Source organism: Larus michahellis, chromosome 9, assembly GCF_964199755.1.
Source record: "Larus michahellis chromosome 9, bLarMic1.1, whole genome shotgun sequence".
Classification (NCBI taxonomy): Eukaryota; Metazoa; Chordata; class Aves; order Charadriiformes; family Laridae; genus Larus; species Larus michahellis.
This window is the reverse complement of record NC_133904.1, coordinates 50,103,600-50,129,954: the sequence shown is the minus strand read 5'-3', so window position 1 is coordinate 50,129,954 and position 26,355 is coordinate 50,103,600. Positions and strand designations below refer to the sequence as shown.

The window sequence follows — 26,355 nt, the reverse complement described above, 5'->3', positions numbered from 1 at the left end:
GTCAGCAAATGCCGGGCAAAAGAGAGGCTGGGTCTCAGTGCCAGCCTGATGGCATTGCTAAGACAGTAAAACATGTGCAATCGGGTACCAGAAACACCTCAAACATGCTCTGTTGCAAGTAGGGAGATGCCTATTTATTTCTCATCACCAGCTCAGCAAGCTTCCTCTGGGCTCTGAGGCAAACAAGTCGCTTTCCTTCTCCCATAATAAGGACCAAGTTGCACCATCCCTTACATCTGTGGACCTGGCACTTTCCAAAGGCTTGCACAAGCATTAGCGAAACTTGGTAAACAATTCTCTCAAGGAGCAGAGTCCAGCCCGCTCATGCCATGTTTGGCTCTGCAGTGCCGAAAGGTGTGGGAACTCGTACCAGTACTTGGCGATCACTAGCATCAGCAGATTTGAACAACATACGCGAGGATTTACTAAGTCAAAAGGTGTCCCCTTCACAGTTTCACAAAAGGCTGTACTGGAGCGCTGTAATGCAGCGTAGGTCCCTGTACTTATAAGTCACTGAAGGTACTGAGCTTCCACAGTGGTAACCACATACTTGTGTGAGGCAAATGTTATCCTCCACCTGAAATCTCCTACATATCCACCTCAGGCTTGACTTCAGTTTGCCTCCATGCCTTTTTCCCTCACTGGACATGCAAGATAATTTCTGACCTGCTTTTTCATCAATTGCTCCTCTTACCTGTTTCAAGTAATTACAACCAAACCATCCTTTTTCCTTTTTGGCACTGAGGTGTGTCTGGACAAGAGCTTCCCCCACACTCTGAGGGTAAGATTGAAAGGTATTTCTTAGGCTGTAACACTCCTCCTGTGCGTATGTTGCCTTTGCAATCTCTCTGTAAGAGAGGAAATGGGGTTCTTGGTTACCTTAACTCCACTTTGAAAAGCACTTTATTCCTCTCTCTCTTTCCCTCCCTCTCTTTTCTCTAGGGTAAGCAACAGAAGATATCTCCTTTATCTCTCCCACAGCTTGTCAAACCAAAAACAGTCTCAGGTCAGCAAAATTAGGAGCTGCAGCAAGAAAAAGCCAGGAAAGCAAAGTGAGAGAGATAAGAAGTTTGACAAGAGTGCTCTAGTAAAGCCTTTGAAGTCTTTAGCAGCTCCTGTTGAGCATTACTAAGAACGAAAGACTGCAACTGCATTTGACCCTAGATATTTGGAAGGAAATTTTGTTAATGGCAATTTTGCTTTGTAGCCTCCTGCTTGCTGACACACACACACAAAGATAGATACAGGTTGCAAAGAGGTGGCATGACAAATAAATCACGGGAAAGTACAGAAGGATCTCATTGGCTTGCCCAGAGAACACAAGATGGGACTTAAGCAGGTGCTTATTAGGATGAGAAAACGAGTTGAGAGGAGGAAGCTTGATCAGGGATAGAAGAGGCTCTGGATAAAGCAAGACTCCTCCTCTGTTGTGGCCAGGGGTAGAGGCACAGCGATGTCAGGCTCCACCACAGCAACAATCCCTGTTTACTTGTTTTGGAAAACAGAAGCTACTCAGTCTGCCAAAAGAAATGCTGGGAACTGACCTAATTATATAGGGAGTACCAAGTCAAACCAACTTCAGCATGATGCAATGCTTCTTTCCGTGCCCAGCTCTGGGAAACTGCTCGCCCCCATACAAGCAAACCTCTGGTTTACCCTGCTTGTTTTAACCAGACGTGTGAGCGAAACCATGTTGCCTGCTGCTTGTTATCCAGCGGACTTGAACTTCCAGTGCCTCTTGTTTCTGTAGCATCTTCTGGTTGTTACCTTCACCTCTTACCTTGACAGTCCTCCAAAGAACGGGGAGATGAGTAACCCTCCACTGGAACTGTGTCCAAGGACTGAAAGACAGCATTTTTGGGGCTGATTGAAGCAGCAAGGCAGATCTGGCTGGGAAATGCCATCTAGAGGCCAAAATGTCCTTTTACCTATATTTTATTTTTGACTTCAAGTAATCGTAGTGCTTGCTCCTTTCACTTCAGTACAATCCTATTCTCTCACCGACCACCTCTCTGTGCGAGGCCAGTGCTGTCCTTACTTGGCAGACGAGGAGCTGAAGTTCTCTGCTGTGCTGCACCACGAGTCCCAAAAGCAGCACCAGCTTTTCTGTGCAACACTGCAGCCTCTGGACGGGAACACGCTGGCTGTCCCTCGGGGCTTCCTGTACTTACCAGCTTGGGTTTCGCAGCCACCTCCACGGCACACAGCAGAGGTGCGTCTGAATTGTCCATGTTCACAAGAGGCCATTCTTCTAGTAAGGAGCTACAAGTTTAGTCTCGGTTGACTACGTTACAAAAACTAGAAGTGGGCACAGCAAGGAGCAAGGAACAAACATACTCCAGTCCTTCCTCACCCCGTAAAGCAGGTGAGGTGCCTGGCCTTTTACAAAACCTTGGGAATAAAGCCATGGCTCTCAGCCAGGCGTGGTTTCACCATATGAATGTTCTTTTTATGTGTCACAATTGTGCTGGTTTTCATTTTTTTATACAGATGGGGCACTGGTACACACTTACAGAAACAGTCAGGGGACAAAGTCTTCCCATTAACACCAAATTTGTGCCGGCACATTGATGAATCAGACAGAGGCTAACACAGCTTAGGTCTTTGAAAGCAGCATCTGTCTCCCACTGAAATGGGATATGGGATGACACAAGCAGATTCCAGAAAAACTAGGAACCACAAGGCTTTTTTTTGAACAAAATGCTGCTGAAGAATTGCACTCTAGAATTCAAGCTTTAAATATTTAACCCTACAGGCTGAAAAAAAAAAAAAAGCCCAAGGTGGCTGACTGGTGCAAACCAGAACTGTGTGAACTGGCCCAAGCAACTCGCTAGTATTTACTTCAAGATCAAGCAAGGTAAAAGTTGGTAAAATTAGCTAGCTGTTAAAGCAGCAAATAAAAATTTCCAGAAAAAAAAAGAAGCCCAACATAGAACTCTCCACAAACCAGCCAGAAGTTAAAAGAAAACTAATTTCTCAGCAGCATATCAAGATCACAGATGAGGTTAAGGCTCATCGAGTGAGGCACTTCCCATACTTCTGAAATTTGAAACACCAGAACTCCTGGGGAGCCAGGAACTGGCACGGAGGGAAGTTCCAGCTCTAACCTAAACTCTTGATTTAAAAACAAAACAGAACTGAAGCACTTAGAAAGATTATAGGGTAAAGTACACTTCATACAAATGTCAAACTAAACAGCTTGGTGAACATAGTATTATGATAACCATTATCTTGTGGAAAAGATTTTTTTTCATGTACTAAGTGGTCAAAGCAACAAAAATCACTATTACCAGCAATAACATGTCAGACAAGAAGTGAGCTTTGTGCAGTAGGATCTTCCAACCAACGTAGTCATTACGGGAAGTGAGCGAGCTATGGTAAAATAGTATGTGCTGACTGACAACAGCCACAGCAAAGATTTCTCCCCCTTCAAAATCCTGTTTATGCTGAGATGGGATCTGCCCTGCCTATCAGAGTGGGATCTGCCCTTTCAGAGATGGAACACAAAATTAGGAAGTCATTTCTTCTTGATTTATTTGGGTTATTTTTTAACAGAAATAGGCTCCTGCAAAATCAAAGGCGCATGCGTCCTTACAAAGAGCGGCCTTTTCTCAGGTTTCCTCCTGATATCTCAGCAAGAAGCTAAATCACCCACCAATCATGGAGGGAATAACAAAATCAGCTTCAATGATTTAAGAGATGGTGGCAGAACTCCTTTTTGGCATGAGCCTCTGCTTCATTGCTCTTGTATAGAAAAAAAGCCAAACCACAGAGAGGAACCAGCCATGAGAAGTATTTCATTAACCGCTCTGCAGCTACGAGAAGAGGCAGCTGTTATCACCAGAGCAACAAAACAGAGGAGAAGGGTGGAGAGAGAAGAGGAAGGAATGCTGATGTGCGGGGTTGGGACTGAAGAGGGCACAGCAGGGTGTTTTTTCATAGTCCATAGGGTTCAGCAGCTGTTTCAAAACAAGAAGTCATATCAAAGAACTGTTAGCACAGCTCCAAATGATTTTTTTTTCAACCCAGATAAAGCCGCCTTGATAATGGTGAGGAGGAGGAGGGACTTCAGGAAAACTCCCTGTTCTGGAGAATTAGTGACATTTGCTTCAGTGTTCATGTTAAGATGTCAAAGCAATTACAAAAATCACGTAGAAAAAAATCCATCTAGGACTTCTCAGGCCTTAGCCCGGCGGAGGTGGGGGTAGCTCTGCACAGTCCTGGTTATTGCTTCATCCAAGCTCACCACTGGTTTGTAGCCCATGTCTCTTTTGGCTCGTTCACAGCTATAGTAGTGAAATGTTCCAGCTAATGCTACCCGCATAGGGGTAAAAGTGGCCTTGATGGTGACCAGCGGACTTAGCAGCCACAGCACTAGAGAGAGGAAGAGGGCCAGGTAATATGCCAGCCAATAGGGAATGTGGTACTTGGGAGGATCGTAGTTCAAGCCAGTCAAGATACGGGACATGAAAGCCCAAAAAGGAATTGGTTCATCATTTGTGATGTGAAATGCCTGGAAGAGAGGAAGACAAAAAGCAAAAAGCCAGATGATAAAATCATTGGGGTTTTCACAAATTTGTCTCTCTGATGGCCCATCTCATGTTCATGATGAGAGTGACATCCCTGACTTGACTGAGAACACATTTTCATAAGAACTGCTTTGCACTAGCCACCTCTGTCTGAAAGTGATGAACCCCTTCTCTGCTAAGCAAGCCAGCTACTTCTGACACTCCAGAGGTTCAGATTACTCATAAATGGTCAAACAAACCGAATGACACAACACAATGCAACATTAAAGCATCCTAGCTGTACGTACAGCGCATGCCCAGAGCACAGCGGTGCCATGAAAATCTATAAAACTTTCTCCTGTTCTCAACTCTATCATAAAAACTAAATAACTATGTTTCATATGTACGCGTCTTGGCCTCCCACAATTCTGCCTGGATTTCCTTTCACAAGGAGTTTATAGTATGCAGTTAAAGTATATTCATACATCTCAGCTCATGCGGTTGCACACAATGGTCACCAGATGGGCAACCATTCATTATACCCACAGACAGAAAAAAATTGGCCCATTTGTGTGTGCCAGCTCCACTCATCTCCAAGACGGATGTTCAGTACAGACAGAAATCAGCACGAACTACAGAGCAGACACATGAAGCCAAGCGAGGCTTGCAGATGAAGTTCGGCTAGGGGACACCCACTCCTGTCCCCTCGCAAGTTCCTTCCTTACCTTCCCACACAGGGGAGAGCCTTTCTGAAGATTTTCTGCAGCCAGGATGTGTCCGTGGACCACGTTTTCCACGTAGGTGAAATCTACCAAGTTCTTTCCATCCCTGCACAGACAAAAGAAAGAAGTTCAGCCCTAAGGCAAGTTAGGCTGAAAATCCACTTGTAGCAAAAGGAAAGACTTTCACACAAGATATATTTATGCCAAGTTTCCCCTTCTCCCGCTCTCTTGTGCTGAGACTTCAGGCTGTACCCCGTCAGAGACATGAAATCACTACATATTATTTTGGAGACAGAGGAAAGACTGTTATTGTCTCGGCTCTTGTCAAGGCTCTCAAAGTTTACATTTCTGTAACAGTACCATTTTTAAACCTCACAAGTTACCAAGCTTCTAGGCATGGCAGATCCTCAGGTCTCAGAATCAGCAGAGTGATCCACAGAAGCACAATAAATAGAAACAGAGTGGGTAACTAGCACAAAGTCAGTCATTTAAGGACAAGCTTTCAATTATGAATTTCTTGGCTCATGAAACTTACTCCCTCAAGAAGCCAACTTCAGCCCTAGCTGAATCAGATTTAACCCACTGTATTAAATCTATTTCTACATAGGTACAGAAAATGAAAGTGATTCTGCGTATCACTTTGAAAGAGTCCAGTGAAATCAAACAAATGGTTTGTTACAAAACCATCACCACACTCATTTGGCCACAAAACCAGTATTGCTACAACCCAACATTCTGAGAAAGAATCATTTTCGTTTCCTCTGTTCATGGATGAATGGCTTTTATCTGCTTTCTTAGAAGGGGTACACAGGTCCGTATGGTGGTCAGAAAACTCAAATGAGGAATGCACATTTGAGCTGGAAGAGAATGTAGACTTGCACGAAGTGGAAACCTTGAGTTTCTGTAGGTTTGCTGCTCACAGGTCAGTCTGAGATCAACTCAGAAGTGAACTGTAAAGAAGAAGCTGAGTAGTAGCTTGAACTATTTCTTGCTCTAAAATTTCAGTGGTCCACTAGAAGCTCTGCAAGGCTCAATTAAAAGGCAAATATGCTTGATCTTATAATCAGAAATACTAAAACAATGCCATATAGTTTTTTTAATTGCAAGAACTAAATTAACAGCAAGTAATCTCAGCTATCTCATATTTAAAAGGATGGCTCTTTAGACAATGCAAAGACAGCTCAAGCTATGTCAGCCTTCCCCACTGATACTCTTTTTGCATTACGAACACTTACCATGGGAGTGTTCATAAGTTCCTAACACAGAAGGATTTTTCAAAAAAAGAATCCTGGATCACAAGTGAAAAATTAAAGAAACGTACTTTTTTTCCATGCCACAACACCACTACTGATATAATGTTATTCTCTTCCAAAGGGCTTTGTAGGTTCAGCATCAATTTTACCAAAAGCTATAAAAGCTATAAAATAGCTGAGCCTTGCTCACCCAATTACGAACTTCATTTTGCCACTCTTAGCTGCTTGGATGAGGATGGGAACCAGCTGAGGGTCTCTAGGACCAAATATTCCATGGGGACGAATAGCAGTAGTGAAGAAATTGTTGCCTGGGTCATTGGCACTGAGCACTTCCTGTTGGGAAAAAAAGATAACCAAATCAGGAGAGAAAGGCTGGGAAGAAAAATATGGCTTAGTAATATATTCTAAGAACAACACTAAAGGGGGTGGGCATTCCCCATTTCCTTGGGAAGACATCAGTGGAAGAATTACTGTCTATCCATATCTTTACAAATGATCCTTCCTTTGTTCCCATCTCTTTAATGAGAAAAACGCTTCTCTTTAATGAGAAAAACAGACAAAAATCTGTTTTTCTTATTGAACACTTAAGGAATTGATAGGCAAAGGAAAGAAACTCTTCGCCTCTTTCATTTAACACCATAGAAACCAGAGGAGCTTTGAAAGTTCCTTCACTCCATGAATTCTTTATGGCCATGTTGGAGAAAAGGACGACACTAAGCAATTAAATCTCTGTCTCTCTCATCAATCAATGGAAGATTTCCATCATGGGCCTTCTCGATGGCATTCAGAAGGGATGTGACCCCATTTACCAGCAGCACCAAGTGCTAAGATGATTTAGCAAGGCATCTTTGAAGAAGATTTAATTCTATTGGGAGTTTCCAAACAATGTGTTCTACTAATTTTTAACAGCTGCTGAATTTTCTATTAAAAATCCAAGAGCAACGCATACAAATAAACAGCGAATACTTTCACTGTTTCACCCAAAACAAAGACATAGTTCCAAGCATATTGGGCTAGACTTGATTGCTACCCATAAGCTTCCACTTTATTAGTCCACTTTACTGCAAAGTGATTATGCTTGCAAACGAACAGATGTTTTTATGCTGCGTTTTCAATTAAGCTCTTTTCAAGGAACATAAAAAAAATTTTGGAGGCTAATATTTGACTTTACTGTCAGCTTCAGTATGGAAGCAAGTCTAAATTCTTCTTGCACAAAAAGCGTAGATTCTTCCCACGACTAAAATGCAAGCCACTGAAAAAAGTCTCAAAAAATGCTTGCTCCCTTTGATTTTAAACATTGTCATACCGTATTTATACCACAAATACAGTGTTAAAAAGATCTTTTTAACACGAATATTTTCAGTATATGGCCAATAGCATTAGCTTACAACATGCTGTTATGCTGGCATGCTCCTTAACTCAGTCTGTCCACATCTCCATCTTATCTTCTCCTTCCCCAGTTACTTGTTCACAATCCCAGCTGTACCTTCAGGCTCCACATCAGGTAAATGTGGTTCTGAAACAGCCTTCCGGTAGGAACACAGAAAAATAACTCCCCTCAACCGCTCTTAAAACAAAGCTGGGTCAGTTCAGAAACGGGATTATCACATGGCTCTTGCAATGAAAGCGACATCTCTGCCAATTCTTTTATTCTTTCTCTAGAAACAACCTCTGTAGCATAACACACTATTTCATTCAACTTCCCTGGTAATTTATGTCACAGCTTTATTATATTCTCTTTTTATTAAGTGAGTACGCTACTTAGGAGTTTCACCAGCCAAGGAAGACATAACTGATGACTTATGTATTTGGACTGCTTAACAGCTGCTAGGAAAGCATCCCCTGGACCAACCCATCAGCATGGCTATGGAAAAGGATGTGAGTCACTTGTGAAAGACACAAGCGACAGACACCTACTATCCTTCTCTGTAACAGAACAAATGAATCCACAGCCCACTAGCCTCCTCGCTGAGAATAAGAGGGCTGACATCTGGCAGATTTGTCTAAAAGAAGGGAATTTTCTATTTCGGTTATACTCTGAAAACTCTGGCAGACATTGCTACATGTGCATGATTCTCACAGATTTTCTTTACAACTGTAAGAACAAGATACTTCTTTCTAATGAAAGAGAGATTCTGGAGAACAACAGAGATCTGTTCAGTCTTGAAGAGCCTGTTGTGTCCCCAGGGCATGTCCTACTTTTAGGAGTGCAGTTTTAAGCATCAAAAATAACAATCTTAACCATATGATGACAAATACCTTTTCCTGTAGGATCTTCGTCTCTGTGTAATAGTCGATAGGTTTTTTTGCATAAGGGAGGTCTTCTGATCCATTTTTTATGTCTGTGCCCTCAAAAACGACACTGGCACTGCTAGTTAACACCAGTTTCTGCAGTAGATGTGAAAGAAAATAGTTGTTTAAAGCCTAAGACAAAAGGGTCATTATTTACGAAGGCTGAGTAAAGACAATGATAGTGTTTAATCAACTGATTCTACAGATAATAAACTCAGTCTAGAAGAACACAGGCTAACAGAAGGTGATCTGCAACTGCAGGTAAGAAAATTCCCACTCTTTTAATTGACGCGACACATTGTTTAGTGCTACCTAAAGGAGATTAAAACATTTCAACCAACATCCAAGGCAGCCAGTCAAGGGGAAAACATCTCCAGGAAAATCAGAGTGCCCACTAGGCTGGGCACATTTTAGCACTTAACACGCAATGAGTGTTTTTAAGATATATTTGCTCATCTTGATGATAACAATATCACGGTAGGTTAAACCAAAAGAGAATTCTTATCTTGAGTGTTTTTGTTGGATAAAAACGTACCCCAGTGGATTTAAAACAGGAAGTCAGTGATGTATTTCAGTAATCAGAAACATGTGGCTTTAAACAAGATCGACATTGTAATAGAAAGTTGAGTAGATCCAACAAGTCCCAACAAGGCTTAACTCCTCGCTCTGACAGAATCCAGACTAAGCCTGAAGGTAAACACTGCATGGCCCATTTCCTACAACAGCTTATGACACGAGGCGGGGGGGGGGACACGACACCAACAACAAACTGTGGGGCTGGGAGTCCTATGTGATATACATCATTTCATTCTAAACATTATCACTTCTGCATTTGTACATGGACACTGCGCAAAATGCATGCATTGAAGGCAACGTCTCGTCCCAAAATAAGTAAGGGATCTTCACATGCACTGCGCTTGAAAATTTGCTAAAAATTTAAATGAAAATTCATGCAATATCAAAATAACATGAGGAAAAAAAAAACAAACCAAAAAACTTGCCTGAACAGCAGCCTGGTTTCCTCTGGCTCTTTCTTTTGTGGGCAAATGACTTTCTAAACCAAATTATACTGAGATTATGGCATAAGTGTGTTCTTCTCATTATATGTCAAAGAATTCATGTAGGTAATACATGCCATGAATACTTCCTCTGCTGGATAAGCTACCTTTAGAGCTGTCCTCTTATTAAAGCATGAAAGAATACACTTGTCAGTCATGGTTCTCCCGTGGGTGATTCCCAGACATCTAGCAGGACAAATTGTAATAGATGGTTTTCCTGCAGTCAGGAAGATTGCAACGTGTAGGTTTTCTGTGGTAAACATGGGCTGAGCTTACACCAGACACTAAGTGTGAGACCAACAGAGTCCCTCTCTTCTACTAATTTTCACAGAACAAGTAGCAATTCAGTATTTGAGAGACCCTTGCTCCTCTATCAAACTAGATTAAAATTGGTCCATGCTGCAATTGTTATAAAGTCACTTAGTGACTTTTTAAGTCACAAGTCTTATAGTCTCCATGTGCTTTTCTACCCTTACCTGCACTCCAGCTTCTTTGCAGGCTTCAATGACTGCTTTGGTTCCCATAAAATTCACCTTATAAAAGAGTTCCCTGTTGTCACTTGAAGGTGCTGGCGATGCACAATGAAATGCCACTGACACACCTTGTAAAGCCGGGAGCAAAGCCTAGAAGATACATCACGTGAGACAGCAATGAAGCAACAGCAATAGTGCCTACCCAGAAAAAATAAAAAGGAAGGAAATAAAACACAGTTCTTTTTCTCATGGAAATAAAACCACTAAATTTCAAGTCATGTTCTTTCCATAAAGGTGGGCAGCTGGAATAGGATTAGCATCCAGGATCTTCACAGTGTCCTCTCCTTGCTAGGCAAAAAAGCACTACGTCATCTTTTCCTTCCAGAGAAGAACCTGGGAACTTTCTGAGACCTGGAGGCTACCTAGACTTAACTACTTGCAAAAGTCTCAAATGCAGGTTTGAGACTCAAAATTACCTGGAGACAGGAGTTAGAAAACTCAGCAAGCAGCAGGTTTAACAGCCAACAGCACCCCATGGCACTGTCTGTGTTTGAGATGACTGGCACAAAGCTCCGAGACACGATACTTTCTACTGGTGGGGAGACGTCTCTTCATGTTGCATGCAAATGTTTTCGCCAAGGCTCACATGCATGACTTGAGTTAAGGCAAAAGGTTTTAGCGTGCCTTAACTGTTAGGAATAATGCATTCTGCCATTGTCACGCAGCTGAAGTTTGCCAGGACAGCACCCATATGGAATTACCAACAGTGACTGTAATTAGACTGCATATCTGAGCTAATAGTAATGCAAATCATGATACAGAAACAAGTTCTGTTATTTTCAGCTTCAAGCAGACATCAAGTATATTTCTTTAAATGTTTTAGATGAAGGTTCCACAGAAAACTGCTCAGGCTACCGACTTCCCGGGGAAAGGTTGCGAGGTATATCTAGGTACCCTTTTACCACCTGTGCAATGCCTTTGGGTGTTTTAGTGCTTCAGGCAAGGCTCGGTAAGCTGCTTGAAGGAACATTTATTTAAACAGATACCATTTCTATCTACCCACGTCATGTACTGTTGTTAGTCTGTACCTCTTTGTCGCAAAGGTCTCCCAGGAAGAACTGCACTCTGTCATTGTCGAATCTCTTCTGAATATCAAACACATTGACCATGTAACCCTTCTCCAGGAGCTGCTCCACCATGTGCTGGCCTAAGAATCCTGACCCCCCAATCACTGTACATTTCTTATCAGCCTGCAGAGACAGGGAGAAAAGCCCTTTAGCAAGCAGACACACCATGCAAGTAAATTGATCTGAACTTCCTGAGATCACAGAATCACAGAATTGTAGGCGTTGGAAGGGACCTTCGGAGATCATCTAGTCTTAATGTGCCGGAATTTTTTAGCTAGTCAGTAGCTAGTTTAATTGGAGGAGTCTAAATTCAGATATCAAAAGACTCTTCAATATGTCTGTGCTATCACTGTAACTTAAAAGTTCAGAAATGCTAATCATCCACATGGCTCACATGCTAGTTTGTATTGGGCAAGACTCTGTCTCATAACCCAGTGGTTCATGTAGGAGGGAAGAAAAAGAGGACTGGCTCCAACAAACTCTGCCCTGATGGTAAAGCAAACAGAATTTGCTTCAGCCACATGGTACAGACAATTCAGAATACTAAAACTGTCACCATTAGCAAGGACAAAACCATTTTCAGAGCATGTGAAACTTAGGCTTCTCCAAGCCAAGAAAGCAATCAGGTAAAGGCAAGACTTATCCTTTTAAGTTACTCATTAGTTCTTCCTTTCTTTTTTTAAGCTTTTAAAAAATCAATGGCTAGAGTCACTAATTAACAGATTCCGGTCTGGTCACTCGTCTAACTGGACTGAGACTGAAGACCTTGCCACCAAGATAGAACATACAAGCAACAAGTCTGAGGAAGCTTTTGTACAAAGAATGCTCTGTCCTGGTTGGAAATAGATTTACTCCTTATTGTTGCTACACAAAATCCCACCTCTGCAGTTATACTATGGAGCTGAAGGGAATTTTAACCCAGTGAAACCACACAAAGATGACAATTGTTCAGAAGTTTCTAAGTACTACATCCTTAAACAAAGCCTCTACTGGAAAGTGTCAATTATCCACAACTGAAATTAGAAGAGTTCACTATAGTTTCTCAGTTACATTAAAGCATAACCAGTTATTTAGAATGGTGCATGCAAAGCACAGTCTGATTAAAATAGTTTTTAAAAAGCAGTCTGTTTGGTTTTGATAGTTGCAAGAGAACAGACGATATACAAAGAATATGTGAGTCTGATGACTCTCTGCAGTTCACTCTCCCTGTATTCCCCCACTACAACAGGTTAGCATTTGCTTTACTCGTCAGCTTCCTGACTCTCTAAACGCTGTGACATGCCTCCCCTCTGCAGTGTCCTCTCCCCGTTGAGGGGTCCAGCCTTCTCAGCTCCTCCTCAGAAGGCAGTTGCTCCGTTCTATTGATATTTTTACTTGTCTTCCCTGTACCCTTTCTCATTCCAGTGTGTTCTTCGTAAAATGAGAGCACTCGAACAGCATACTGCGCTTAGATGTGCTGAACTAAAGTTTTACAGCGGCAGAACGACGCCCTCTGTCTGGCTCTAAACACATTTTCTACCTGTACAGATAAGATAGTCCAGGTTTCTCCTGTGTGATAGTTTTCCACTCACCCAAGTAAAGGGAAGTATTCTAACTGGTGATGAGAAGCAGACTATTTAAACAATCTTTAGTACACATTTATAATATGAAATACAATCTAGTACACACACCTCTTGGGAAAGTACTGAATGAACCAACTCAATGACCAGAATCAGTATAACTGCAGCTAACAGTGCTGCACCTAAATTAATTAGCTGTTTTAAAAAATGCAGGTAGAAAGCCAAACTATGCATGATTATACTGATTTTAGCATATGAATGTGTTGTGCTGTGAAGACACAACAGTTTGCTCACACTCTCTAGCACGATGCTACATTGAGGTTTTTCTGGTTTCTTTTTTTCTTAAATATCTGAGATTCACTGGTCTTCCATAAGCTTTGTATGAATTAATGAAAAAATAGTTCAGAAGGTAGAAATTTCTCTATAAAAAAGAACCACCAGTAATGTAACAGAACAGTTTAATAAATTGTACTCCTAAGAGTAAGGTCCAAACATCTCTCTGAGCTAATCAAAATGTTACTCTTTCCATATTCTAACCTCCTGTATTCCATGCAGTAATCATAGAAAGAGGTTACAATGGTCTAGCAGATCTCAGGGACCTCAACTGGGACTTCATCTGCACTACAACATGAAATAATGTTATAAGGAATGTAGAAATGGTTCTGGAGTGGCTAAATCTCCAGACCAATGGATCTGGCAAACTGACAAAGCCACTGGAGTTCTTCTGGGGCACATTGGAGCATCTTGGGTCTCTTTGGAACTAACGGCAGCAAATGATTCCTTGGAAAATCACATTTCCCCCACCAATATCTCCAGAATTAGTATTAATGCAGGAACAGTCTCATGTCTTCCCCAGTAATGTTCAGAAGAAATATCTATGAAAATACATTTCTGCTTCATAAAGCACCATTTAAGTCCTTAACTTACCGATCTGAGGCGTGTGGCCATTTCTCAGATGATTCACTATCAACCTGATTCCTTTAGAAAAGGAGAATATTATTTTATTCACAATACAATACTTTACTTAAGCATGCCATTAACACAAACCAAACTTTTTTCCTTTAAACATGTTTCAAGTTATAGAAATCAAGGTTTGAAGCCATTATGCTAAAGCAGAAGCATGAAAAGAGTGAGTTAATTCTTTCTGCCCTGATGAACAAAATAAGCGGTACAAGAGTAACAGTAACATCAAATAGCTTTTTCAAAGGCATAATTTTAATATAGTAAAATACCCTTGATAAAAAAGGCACCATTTTATTTTAGCTAGTACTAGCTTCATGCACTTCCTTTAAGTCTGAATATTTATACTCCAGATAACATGAACACAATTGCAGGTTTTGGCAATGTCCTCTTCAAAAATATAATTGCTCAAGGGTGTTTGGAACAAAAAAATAAAACTGAAGTTCAAGCACTTCAGCAGCACCATGCCCGCCTGTTCCACAACAGCAGACGCAACACGGGAGAAACACCGGCACTCACTGGTGCCCATCAGCAAAGAGAGGGGAGCCAGTGGTGAGATCTTCCAAGTTTTCACATCGCAGGCTGTTGATGCCACTGGTTTCATTAAAATACACTCTTCCTCCCAGCAATAGCAAACCAAATTCCCAACTCAGCTGGGATCCTACTGTGTGGGGTATAATTGAAAGACAGAAAAAGCCAACATGCTATTCAGATCTGTTTCCAACACAAAGACAAGATGCACACTGAGATTCCTCATGGCTTTACGGTCACTTTAAACCGTTGCTATGATACACTACTGCTTTAGAGGCTAATTTGATTTCCTTATTTCTAGTCAGTGCTTCCCACTATCTTGTACTATTCATGCACTGAGATGAATCAAGGCTATGACTACCTGAAAATTAATCATTTTCTGCCTGAGTTGGGTTTCAGCCAGAGCAGCTCTCTGACCCATCTCACTTCACAAACACTAGTGCCAACACAACTGGATGAGATCCAGAACAGCTACACCAATGTTGCTATAAAGTTATCACAGTATCACACCTCATGCAAGCAAATACATCTGCTGGACTGGCTCACTGCAAGCTACAGAGTTTGGCACTCTTGGTTTTTCATTTTTCTGAAAAGCCCTTTGAAATAGCAAGGAAAAAGCCAAAGAACAGGCAGGACTGGTGTCTGTCCAGCCAGGAACACCAAGCTGGTTTGAAAATATGGGCACAGGGTGATCTACCCTCCAGTTGCCCCCTCATCTCCCTTTACACAGGCCTTACCCCTCTCCAAAATGCAATTTTTTAAATGCTCCATCTCACTTCCCTCCAGCTCTTTCACGCCCCACCCCCATCCCAGAGCCCTTCCACCCTCCTCCCACCCTTCCAGAGCCCACCAGCTTTCCTCACACCCCTTTCCACCCTGCCCTTCTTCCCTGCGGCCTCCCCTACCCCCAGCACCTCAGACCCCAGCTTCCCTCCCCACGACCTTCCCCACAGCCCCCACGACCTGCCTCGCCCGCCGGGCCCCCCTGCGGTCCCCCGGACCTTGCTGCCTCCAGCCCGCCCCCTCACGACCCCCCAGGCCTCCTCAGGCCCCTCAGGCTCCCTCACCCCGACCCCCCTCCGCTCACCGCACCGCCGGCGCCCTCAGCCCCGCGCTGCCCGCCCTCACGCCCGGTCCCGCCCCCGTCCCCACCCCCTCCCTCCTGCCCACCAATCGACACGGGCGCTTCCAGAAAACCCCGCCCACTCCCACGGCCTCGCCTCCCGCCCGCCCTGGGCTGAGCATCGCGCTAGCCGGCTCTCGCTCGCTGATTGGCCCGCGGCCTCCTCCCTTCGGCCAATCGCCTTGACGGAAGGGGGAGAGGCGCTATCCCTCCGGTCATTGCCTCTTGGCCCCGCCCCAACCGCGCGTTGGCCAATCGCTATCGCCTCAGCGCCTCCCGCGCCCGGCTCTCCAGCAAATCGGAGTAATGGTTGCCATAGCAACGGCGTAGGGGCGTTAGCCAATGGGGAAGGGCGGCATTGAGTCTCACCCTGACAGGACTGGAGGCAGCGGCCGCTGGGATGGTGAGTGCGGCCCGGCCCGGCGCTTCCCCTCCCTCACCGGCAGCGGGAAGGGGCCTCGGGCCCTGCCCCGCTCCCCTCTGGCCTCCCGGCAGCGGGGTGGGCCCCTGTCAGCCCGGAGCGGTCCCGCTCTGGGCTTGGGGCTGAGGCGGCCGCTCTCCTACGGGCCTCACCCGCCCTTCCCGGGACCGAGCGTCGCGGTGGCGGCGGCCTGATCCTCCTTTGCTCTTGTGTTGCTGTGCCAAGGCCTCCAGCTTGAAGAAACCCTCGCTAGGAGCTGCCTCCCAGAGGAAGAAGGCAAGTCCTAAGCTGGAGCTCACCGAGGAGCAGAAGCAGGAGATTCGGGAGGCTTTTGACCTGTTTGACACAGACGGCACCGGGAACATAGATGTTAAAGAGCTAAAGGAAAGTATTTTCATGGTGCTAGAAGCACACTTCTACTGGGGTTATAAAGTAATAGGGGCATAAATGCCTAAATGCCCTTAAACAAGAAAGGAGATATTCCCCTCGCCCCAGCATAAAACTTTGTTGTCAACAGGTACATTTTTCTCTTTAATTATAGCTTTTTACTGCTGTTGTCAGTTGTCTTTAGGACCGGGCTGACCAAAATGCATTGATAGATAGTACAGAAAATACAGAACTATCTCCTCTGTTAGTAAAACATCAAAAAGAGTTTGTGCATATTAAAAAGGTGAGGAGAGTTTCCCCTCTTATGTGTTGTAGAGGATTGCATGCTTTGCAAATTAGGTTATCCGAGCTATGGAATACACCAATTTTATTCATGTTTTTATTTATTGCAAAACGTTTTTGGTCCCTGCCCGCCCCTGTCCTCTGGGAAGAATAGTAATCAATAAGTTAGGACTTCTTTTGCTTTCAGAATCTGCCCCTCCTGTTTGGTAGCTGGATGTCCATATTAAGCTGATTGGGAGGAGACATGATTTCAAGCTCGCCGCTTGTCCCTTTATCAAAGGAGGAAAAAGTAAAGTGTGTAGGTGTGCATGCATGTGTTTGTAAGTGAAGGCATTCTTGGATATGCTGTTTATAGTAGTGTTGTCAAAAAGGCACACAAAGTGTTTGAATTGTGTTTTCCCAACATTCATTTGGAAAATATTTTTGTCACTAGAAGGAAACATTAACTGATCTAAGTTCCCTGTGGTCTCCCAGGTTAAGACCTTCCATGTTTGTGCCATCAGATCAGGTTGTTGGAGTTCGTTAGAGTTGCAGGTGTGATGGAAACTTCTTTCATGGAGTTACTTGTCATGAAGTTATTTTGTTGAGGCATTTCTGTGTTTTCCATTTAGCCATCTTGCTTACAACAGGGCCTGAAATAAGTTGGTTTTGTCAATTATTATTATTCAGTGTCTTGTTTCTCATTGCAAAGGGAATACTAGTAGCAATTCCGTTGACAGGAATTTTCCAGTAGCCTTGGAAATTGCAATCCACAGCACTGTGTGACAGTTTGGGATTTTTTCTTCAAACTATTAATCAAGGAGGGATTCTTTATGCTCTGAGTGCCCATCACAAGAATTTAAAAAAGCGTATACCAAAACAGGTATGCTAAAACTTGATGAAAATCTAACTTTTCTCAGAGAAAATATTCCTCCCAAGACTCATGCTATAGCCTCACCCTCCAAATTCTTCCCAGTTCTGAGCTGTGAGAGGTCGATGCGATGGTAAGAATGTGTTTCGGAACTTTCTGAATTAACTAATTAACTGAATATGAATGGTTGCATTCCTGTTTTCTACAGTTCAGTGTGCCCTTGTGCATAGCAAAGCCTTGCTCTCAGTCTGCCTCTTACCTTGCTGTTTTCCTTGAGACATGGAGTGCGTGTTTTAAGATGATGTGGCATAAAGTTCAACTTGCTCCCTCCCCCGGTTTTGTTTATAGTTTTGTATGATTTATAATTTATTTTTTTTGTCCTTACAGGTGGCCATGAGAGCACTAGGATTTGAACCTAAAAAAGAAGAGATCAAGAAAATGATATCAGATATCGATAAGGAAGGAACAGGAAAAATCAGCTTCAATGACTTCTTGGTTGTGATGACACAGAAAATGGTATGTAGATTTTAAAAGTCAAAGAGAAAGCAATTTTGAAAACGGCTGAGTACGTTTCATCTCCTTCTGGTTTTAATCTTAACAAAATATGTAAAAGTTAGAATTGCAAGACAGGGACTAACCTATCTCATTTTTCAAGGTAAGGTTGAAATAATTATGTCATTAGCAAGTTCATTTAGCAATGAGTTTTGTGTGTATGTGTGTGAGAAAAGGGAAAAACTGAAATCAAGATTTTTATCACAATTAAAATCAGCTCTGGCCTGCAGAAAGCTGTCGGGAATATTGACACATGGCATGGATGACTGTGTAGCAACGCGCTGTATTTTCTTTTCTTAAGACATTTACAGATGAAATTTCTGCTTTTAAAAATTTTTAAAATGTTGAGTAAAACCAGATATTTAACAGTGGAAGGTCCTGATACTGAAATCCCAAAGATTTACTATGAAAGAAAAGAATTCCCTGAAACCTTGAGGTTCAGGAAGCATCGCTGTGTCTCTACCTTCAGCTTTTGTACACAGAGTTCCTGCTGGCTGGGCTTTAAATTTGCTCTTAATTCTCAGTTTTTCTAATGCTTGTCTTTTATAACTTTATTTTGAATGTTACCTACAACATAACCACTACTTTTTTTTTTCCTTTAAAATTATGCTTACTTTTTTAAGGCTGAAAAAGATTCCAAAGAGGAGATTCTCAAAGCTTTCAAACTCTTTGACGATGATGAAACTGGCAAAATCTCTTTCAAAAACCTCAAACGTGTCGCCAAAGAACTGGGGGAAAATCTCACAGATGAAGAGCTGCAGGTCTGTCCATCGAAACCACATCACAGACCAACCCTCGCGGTCTACCTCTGCGTGTCGTGAACACGGAAAGGTCCAGCTCATGCTGTGCCCCTTGGATAGGAAGGCAGTCACAGAACCTTCATGTATTACTTGGTTTCATGTTTGCATTTGTTTAAAACCTGTGTAAACAGTCACAGTCTGATTCTCTCTTGGCAGAAAGGGAAGAGATTCTCTCAGTGTCTGGTTGGGATATGGATTCTGAGGTCGAAGATGGGTTAAGCGTACACGGCTGTCAAAATCGCCTCAGTAGAATTGCAGTTTTAGGGAGTTACGTGACGTAAAAGGAACAACTCTGCTCCAAGCACTTTGTTTCTTCCAGTTCCTATAATACCACATTTTCTACACAGATTTTTGTATAAATATATATATATATATACACACACTAGTTTAGTAAGTATTTTGTAGCATAGTAGGTCTGATGTTGAACTAACGCCGTCCCCTCTGATGCAATTTACTAAAAAGTGGTTCTAATTCTGAATTAATCTAATAATTCGAATCGGCATCTAATTGAGTACAAATCTCTTTCAGGAAATGATCGATGAAGCAGATAGAGATGGGGACGGGGAAGTGAACGAGCAAGAGTTCCTGCGGATCATGAAGAAGACCAGCCTTTACTGAAACAGTTTTCTTTATTTTTGCACATGTGTATATACGTCCAGTAGCTGCCTCACTTTTTTTAGAGCCTTTTATTCCTTTGGAAACAGCAGAAATCAGAGGTCAATATTTGTTTTTAAGTGGATCATCTTAAACTTGTGTCTCTGAACCAACTGCCAGCCTGTTCCCGTGTAGCAACCTGGCTGCTTGTTTGTGCTCGTAAGACATTTATGCTCTTTGTTTTTGACACACAAAGCACATTTTTCAGCGACAGTATTCACACCCTCCTCTGACTAAAAACCAGGTGTCAAATGTAAATCTCTGTTTCCCAGCAGTTGAAGTTTTTGGTTTGGGTCCAGCTACAGTGAATTCTTTATATGACATATTTTCGGGGATCAGCTTTTTATACTCTGTCTTATGGTCATTATCCCCCTCTTCCTTTTTTAGTATGTTTTTTAAACGGAAAAAAAAAAGAAGTAAGTAAATAGGCTGCTGCAACTTAACTTACTGCTCTTCAGTTTGCACATTTAACTCTACAAAAGAAGAGGAAAGTTACCAAGTGCTGCTGATGAAATGTCTGCGGGGATATTCGGTGGCTGCCAATATAAGATTGTATTTAAAATAAAGCATCTTTATTTTAAGCCATCAGAGCTGTGGGAAGAAACTTTGTAGGATTGATGGTGAAAGTATTTAAGAAGCTTAAGAAAATTATTAGCTGTGTTCTTTAAAAAGGTGCGCAAATACTGTGAGTTCTAAAATTTATTAATTACTAATGCTGGCTGCTATGTTCCAGCAAGATCTTCCCCATGATTAGAGTAGATTATTCTTACACACTTCAAAGATAAAAGCAAAATAGAAAGATTAAGAACTTTTGTTGTAAAAAAGCGAGTTTAGAGCTTCTTGTGTAAATTTCTCTTAATTGGGGCCAAATTCTGCCAACTACAGGGAGAATCCGAATATTTCTCGGAATAGGGTGCTGGGCCGTAATGTCCAGACCATGCTTTTGCTAAGAAAGGTTGGGCCACGTGGTCCTTGAGGTCCTTTCCAACCTGATTTTCTGGCCTTCTGGGACTGTGAGAACACCGAAGCGCAAACAACGCACCGACACAGAGACACAGGTTTCAGCGTTGAGGGCGGGGCCACCCCGCGGGGCTTGTCCCGCCCCCGTCTGTGTCTCGGCCAATCAGCCCCGCGCTTTCCCTGAGGACCAGGACGCTAGCCAATGAGGAGCGAGGTTGCCGGTAGCCGGTGGGATGGTGAGTGGGGCGGGCCTGCCGGCCTCTGGAGCGCCTCAGCGCTGGCGGGCCACGGACTCGGGGACCCGGCTGGTCCTTGGGAACCTCCCTCGGGAGCGCCTCAGGCGGGCTGGGGCCTCGCTGACGGGGCGATGGCGAAGGGGGGCTGCGGCCATTGCCGGTCCCCGACCCCGCGCTGAGGGTGGCGGGTTTCCCCGCAGGCTTCCAGCAGCGAGGGAGGAGCCGGCGGTGCGAGGTTCCCGACGACGGAGGAGCCGGCTCTCGCCTTCCCGGTCACCGAACAGCAGAGGAGAGAGCTGCGAGAGGTCTTCGAGTTGTTCGACTGCGATGGCTCGGGCCTGATGGATGTCAGCGACTTGAAGGCAAGAAGCTGACATGCCCCAGTGCAGATACAGGCTGGGTGGAGAACGGCTGGAGAGCAGCCCTGGGGAGAAGGACTTGGGGGTGCTGGTGGATGAGAAGTTCCACATGAGCCGGCAATGTGCTCTCACAGCCCAGAAACCCCCCGTGGCCTGGGCTCATCCCCAGCAGCGTGGGCAGCAGGGCGAGGGGGGGATTCTGCCCCTCTGCTCCGCTCTGGGAGACCCCCCTGCAGCGCTGCCTCCAGCCCTGGGGCACCAACAGCAGAAGGACACGGAGCTGTTGGAGCGGGGCCAGAGGAGGCCCCGGAGCTGCTGGGAGGGCTGGAGCCCCTCTGCTGTGGGGACAGGCTGAGAAAGCTGGGGGGGTTCAGCCTGGAGAAGAGAAGGCTCCGCGGAGACCTTCCAGTCCCTAAAGGGGCTCCAGGAAAGCTGGGGAGGGACTCTGGAGCAGGGAGGGGAGCCATGGGACGAGGGGGAAGGGTTTTCCACTGGAAGAGGGGAGATTGAGATGAGATATTGGGAAGAAAGTCTTTGGTGTGAGGGTGGTGAGCCCCTGGCCCAGGTTGCCCAGAGAAGCTGTGGCTGCCCCATCCCTGGAGGGGTTCAAGGCCAGGTTGGACGGGGCTTGGAGCAACCTGGGCTGGTGGGAGGTGTCCCTGCCCAGGGCAGGGGGTGCCACTGGGTGGCCTTTAAGGTCCCTTCCCACCCAAACTATTCTATAACATTAACCTGTGCTGCAGGTACTTTGTTTAGGCAGGCCTGAAAGAAGGCACAGATGTGCGGGATATCCTTTGTAACCCATTTCACGTGTGGAAAATCACATCACTGCAGTATCACTGTTGTACTACCCTGCCTGCGGTGGGAGTTTGTAGAGTGTAGCTTGTCTGCTTCTGATTGAACTCAGCCCGGATCAGTAGGAGGGTTAGGTCCTTCTTCTGTGATGCCGTGGAATAAATCTCAGGAGCCCACATACCCTTTCTTCACAGTGACCCCCATCCTCAAGAAGTTGAGGAGGAATGACATTTTGCAGGCAATTCTCTATCAGACCCTGTCCTCTAACTGCCTTTACAAAGAAAATGCAAGTTTCTGTAGCTGAAGGATGTTCCGTCTGCTCTTCGGGGTGTGTTTGCACAGTCTTAATAACACAGATCAGCAGCCTGGATCCCCTCAGGCTGGTAGAAATGACACAATTGTTTTGTGGCCACAGCTGCACTTGGAAGTGGAATTACAGCAGTCAGAAATGACTGGCAGTAAACATAAATGTTGGAAATGGGGCTAATCATTTACAAGCACCTGATGAACACCGCTGCGGAGCAGTGATGGAGCAATTGGGGTTTGCCACCTATTGCTTTCAGACCACTTGCTGCGCTAACAGACTTTGCTGCCTGAACTCTGAGTCATTATGCAGCCATCAGTGGGGTCAGGTTTGTGGCAATTTACTACCCAGGTGTCCTGAGGGGGGGCTGAAGCCTCCCTTCTTGGCCCTTGCTGACAGCTCTTCGTGGCTAATTTTTCATGGCCTTGTCCTACTGATGTTAGACAGCTACAGAACCCTGTTCTCTAGAGAGAAAATAGTGGATGAAGAGCTGTTGATGAAAAGTTGGCGGTTTTTCACCACTTTCACATACCTGCTTGTTTCAGACATCTTTCCCGCTTTGTTTCTGTCTGATTTGTACACCAAGACATTGTCTGTTTTCTCTCTTTGGCAGATCACTGTAAAGGCTCTGGGCTGTGAATTGAGGAAAGAAGAGATGAGGAGAATCATCTCTGAATTCAGCGAAGAAGGGTCAGGGAAGCTAAACTTCAAGTCGTTTCTGCAGGTGATGACTCAGAAAATGGTATGTGAGCCCAGCTGGTCATCAAGAGTGAAATTCCTCTCACCTAACTTTACGATGCAGGTTGCCACAGCGGATTGGGTCACTCTGGTTCCCTGCAGGGGAGTGTTCCAGGAGTTTATCTGAGCTATTTTAGAGATCTACCTTTGGGTGAATTGTCCTTATCCCTCTTTCCATGAACTATAGAGTGAGCAGGATGGCTAGTTTAGATAGAAACATCTGCATCTCAGCAGGAGTCTTCCCATCCCAGAGTACACACAGCACCTAGGAGCCCCCGCTTCCCTTCCTTAAACATTTCCACATGAAATTTCAGTTCTGCCTTTATAATCACAGGGCCATTTATCTTCAATTCAAGACAGCGGTGGGCGAATGTTGGACATCAGATGAACAATTCACCATCTGTAGAGAAATCGTTCCTTGATATCCACTGACACTGTCCACACCTCCTGCAACAGCCATGCAAGCTTGCGTGGTGTCCAAAGAACTGCCCTTTGCTTCACATTCCTTAGTCCTCGTTGCCTGTCTGAGATTCCTGTGGCTCAAAAACCTCTGTATCCTCTGGTGCCTGGCTGCATGCAGGCACAGGCCGTTCTCAAGGAGCAGGGGCTTGCCTGGTTCTGCCTCTCCCATCCTTCCGATCCCATTGCAAGGTGTTGTGGGATGCCTGGGAGGTGACTGGGGCGTAGCTGGCGTGGCGTCCATGCGGTCATAGTTGCCAGGGTGTGTATGTGTGGGACCCACACAAAGAGGGCAGTGGAGATCCCCATTTTCCCCCTAGTTCAGTGAGAGCCCGCACCTGCTGCAGGGTTGTGTATGCAGTGCCTGTGTGTGTGGAGGGTAAGGGCGGTAAGAGCCAGCATTGGCCTGGCTCACTTTAGAAATAAAATAAAGCAGTAGCCGCTGGATAATTCTTGGCAGCTGCTTCCTCCAGCAGCAGTGCTAATGCCCCTCTTCCTGACAAAGCTTGGCCAGGACATTCCACGCCAACTTCTCTTACACAGTTATATGGGGGTGGGGGGGAAGGCAACGGCAAAATAGCAGCAGTAGATAACCCTCTTCTATGGCCATGTTTTCCCCAAAATGGCATCTTGGATTTGATCACAAATGTTTGCTGGCTGACGTCCCTGACTGGGGACTGCAGCGGGGTACGATGTCATGTTTACACAATGGCATTTTTCATTTCCTTGCTAAGGCGGAGCCATGTTTGGAAAAGGAGGTCTGGAAAGCTTTCAAGGTATTTGATTGTGATGGCACCGGCAAGATCTCCTTTGAGAATCTCAAGGTGGTGGCTAGTGAGGTCGGGGAAGAGATCACAGATGAGGAGCTGCAGGTTTGTGAAGTACAGACATGTTCTTCTCGTGCTCTGCTCAGGGAGGGAGGGGAACGTCTTACTGCAGGGGGGACTGGTTGGGGGATTGTGCTGTGTTGCTTTGCAACGGACAAGATCTCTGTCTCACTTGGACCTTGCCCGAGACCTTCGTTGGTGTTTGCTCTTTGTGAACATCCACCCTCTCAGATCCAACCTAACCCAGTCTCCAAATCTCTGCTGTCCCCCAGGAGATGATTGATGAAGCAGATGTGGATGGAGATGGGGAAGTGAACAGACAGGAGTTCCTACGGATTCTGACACTGACTGACTCATAAGTAGCAGGATTTTCTTTTTTTCTCCCATTCCCATATAAACAGGTAGTTACAATGTCACTTCTCTCCAGCTTCCTTATTTCTTGTTTGTTGCCTTTCTTGGGTGTCAGAACACACCCAAATATTGTTAATGTTTTGTTTTGAGCGTTGATTTTCCTGCTCCACTAGGGCAAGCAGTTTTCCACATCTCAGCAAAAAGTGTTGTTACTAGCTTTGTGTCTGTCTGGGTTGGATCTAAAGTCAGAGATTAATTCAAATTCTTCAGCCAGTCCCTGGAATTCTCCCTATTGTATTTACATCCCGTAGCTTTTCAGCCTGTCTGGTGAGTTAGTCAAAACATTCTTAATCTCAGAAAATCCTGTATAACTCTCAAAAGTAAGTGCTTATGGCAGAAACCTCTCTACCTTTCCTGAACTCCTGCATTGTGCAAAGGACAAGAGTTCAAGGGCTTGGGAGCAATTACTTTCCATAAGGTAATGAGCAGCTTAAGCTGTGGATTCCCCTTCAGAAGTAACAGTATGGGAGAAAACTGCAGTTCTGAGGCCTGGTCTCCCATGGATTTGTGCTTCCGTCCTAATTAAATGCTAATTCAGACCGAACGTTACTGTAGTGTTGGGATACTCACCGTTCGCTATGGGGGATTGTCAAAGGACCAGGGAAACAATGGACTTTTTGTGCTAGAAAACATGTCCCTCCTCTTCCTGCCAGCTTCTGTCCCAAAACTGGCTGGTCCTTTGTGTCTTGGAGGCTTTTACACCTTTGCAGAAGGTTATGGATGGTGGCCAATGGGGCAAAAATTATTAGTAGGAGAATCAGTGGAAAAAAAGTAACACGGAAAAGTGACTGGATAAGCTACGTTTTCATAAGAAACCTGGGTAGAGTTGCTGCTGCTCTGGGCACTTCTGTCACTGCCAGATGTTGTTGAACCCCTCTTTGCAGCACTGCTGTGGCACGTGGGTAAATTTCTTCCAGCTCTGGCTGTAGTCTTGAAGGATCTTGCCATGTTGCCGAGAGTGCAAAAATATGCCAGTGTTTTGAAAAGGATGTAAAAAAACCCGAAAAGTTTGCTGAGAAGAGCCTCAGAAAATCATTGCTGTCTTAGAAAGTATGTCTTACACTGAGAGAATTAAACAGCTCGGTCTGTAATGATTATATGAAGTTACCTGTATAATAAGAAGCTATATAAGAAGAACATACCATCTGAAAAGCTCCTGAACCTGATGGAGACAAACCTGTCAGCATCCAGGGGCTGGAAGTGAGCTCCTCAACTACAGGAGAGAAATAAAGCATGGCTTGTCTTAAATGATGTTGGTTAACTGTGAGAGTGAGCTATCAAATACTATGGCAATGTCTTCAGGTGCCTTCTGCTTGCCCTACTTTGCTATCGCCCGACCAGTTCCCAGCTTGCTCCCAGGTTCCAGACAGATGGGGATCTTGCCTCTCCCTGTTGCAATGCAGAATTGTTGCTTCCAGGTGGTTTCTAGGAATTTTCCTAGAGACTGGAAGTTGCACCATGTTCTCTGGGATGCCTAGCCCTCATCGTGGGCTCTTTCTGCCTAGGAGCGGTGTGGAAGGCTGCTTCCAAAATACTCCATGCTGTCCTAGCAGGTCTTCTGTTAATACAAGGGAAGAATTTAACCTCTTCCCATTAGACCTGGATACTGACGTTGGTTTGATTCTGCCTTCACCCATATCGTACTCATACCCAAGTCTGAGTTCTGCCAAATCCTAGCAAAACAAGTGGGATTTGTTGCTGGCGACTTACTCCT

General features: G+C 44.5%; 3 protein-coding genes across 9 annotated transcripts; 2 read left to right on the top strand and 1 right to left on the bottom strand.

The window, feature by feature from the left end:
* Positions 1–2,484: 2,484 nt before the first annotated feature.
* NSDHL (NAD(P) dependent 3-beta-hydroxysteroid dehydrogenase NSDHL) lies at positions 2,485–15,627 on the bottom strand. 4 transcript variants are annotated; one of them, XM_074600516.1, is made up of 8 exons: positions 15,571–15,627; positions 13,920–13,970; positions 11,395–11,556; positions 10,310–10,456; positions 8,743–8,871; positions 6,674–6,816; positions 5,234–5,336; positions 2,485–4,513 (listed from the first exon to the last, which is right to left on the bottom strand). In XM_074600516.1, exons 2-8 carry the CDS (start codon positions 13,938–13,940, stop codon positions 4,178–4,180), a joined length of 1,041 nt encoding a protein of 346 aa, XP_074456617.1. In that variant the 5' UTR covers positions 13,941–13,970; positions 15,571–15,627; the 3' UTR covers positions 2,485–4,177. The 4 variants fall into 4 exon arrangements, with proteins under 4 accessions (XP_074456617.1, XP_074456619.1, XP_074456621.1 ...); XM_074600518.1 differs by having other exon boundaries at positions 3,512–4,513; positions 15,551–15,579; XM_074600520.1 differs by lacking the exon at positions 15,571–15,627 and adding an exon at positions 15,451–15,561 and having other exon boundaries at positions 3,512–4,513.
* A 305-nt stretch (positions 15,628–15,932) lies between these two features.
* Positions 15,933–20,137, top strand: LOC141748451 (centrin-2). Of its 4 annotated transcripts, none has more exons than XM_074600522.1 (5): positions 15,933–16,009; positions 16,253–16,412; positions 17,935–18,062; positions 18,722–18,859; positions 19,427–20,137. In XM_074600522.1, exons 1-5 carry the CDS (start codon positions 16,007–16,009, stop codon positions 19,514–19,516), a joined length of 519 nt encoding a protein of 172 aa, XP_074456623.1. In that variant the 5' UTR covers positions 15,933–16,006; the 3' UTR covers positions 19,517–20,137. The 4 variants fall into 4 exon arrangements, with proteins under 4 accessions (XP_074456623.1, XP_074456624.1, XP_074456626.1 ...); XM_074600523.1 differs by having other exon boundaries at positions 15,954–16,009; positions 16,253–16,303; positions 17,934–18,062; XM_074600525.1 differs by having other exon boundaries at positions 15,982–16,009; positions 16,253–16,544; positions 17,934–18,062.
* A 605-nt stretch (positions 20,138–20,742) lies between these two features.
* On the top strand, positions 20,743–25,891 carry LOC141748452 (centrin-2-like). The gene is made up of 4 exons (XM_074600528.1): positions 20,743–21,110; positions 22,820–22,948; positions 24,138–24,275; positions 24,503–25,891. Exons 1-4 carry the CDS (start codon positions 21,090–21,092, stop codon positions 24,587–24,589), a joined length of 375 nt encoding a protein of 124 aa, XP_074456629.1. The 5' UTR covers positions 20,743–21,089; the 3' UTR covers positions 24,590–25,891.
* Positions 25,892–26,355: the final 464 nt, after the last annotated feature.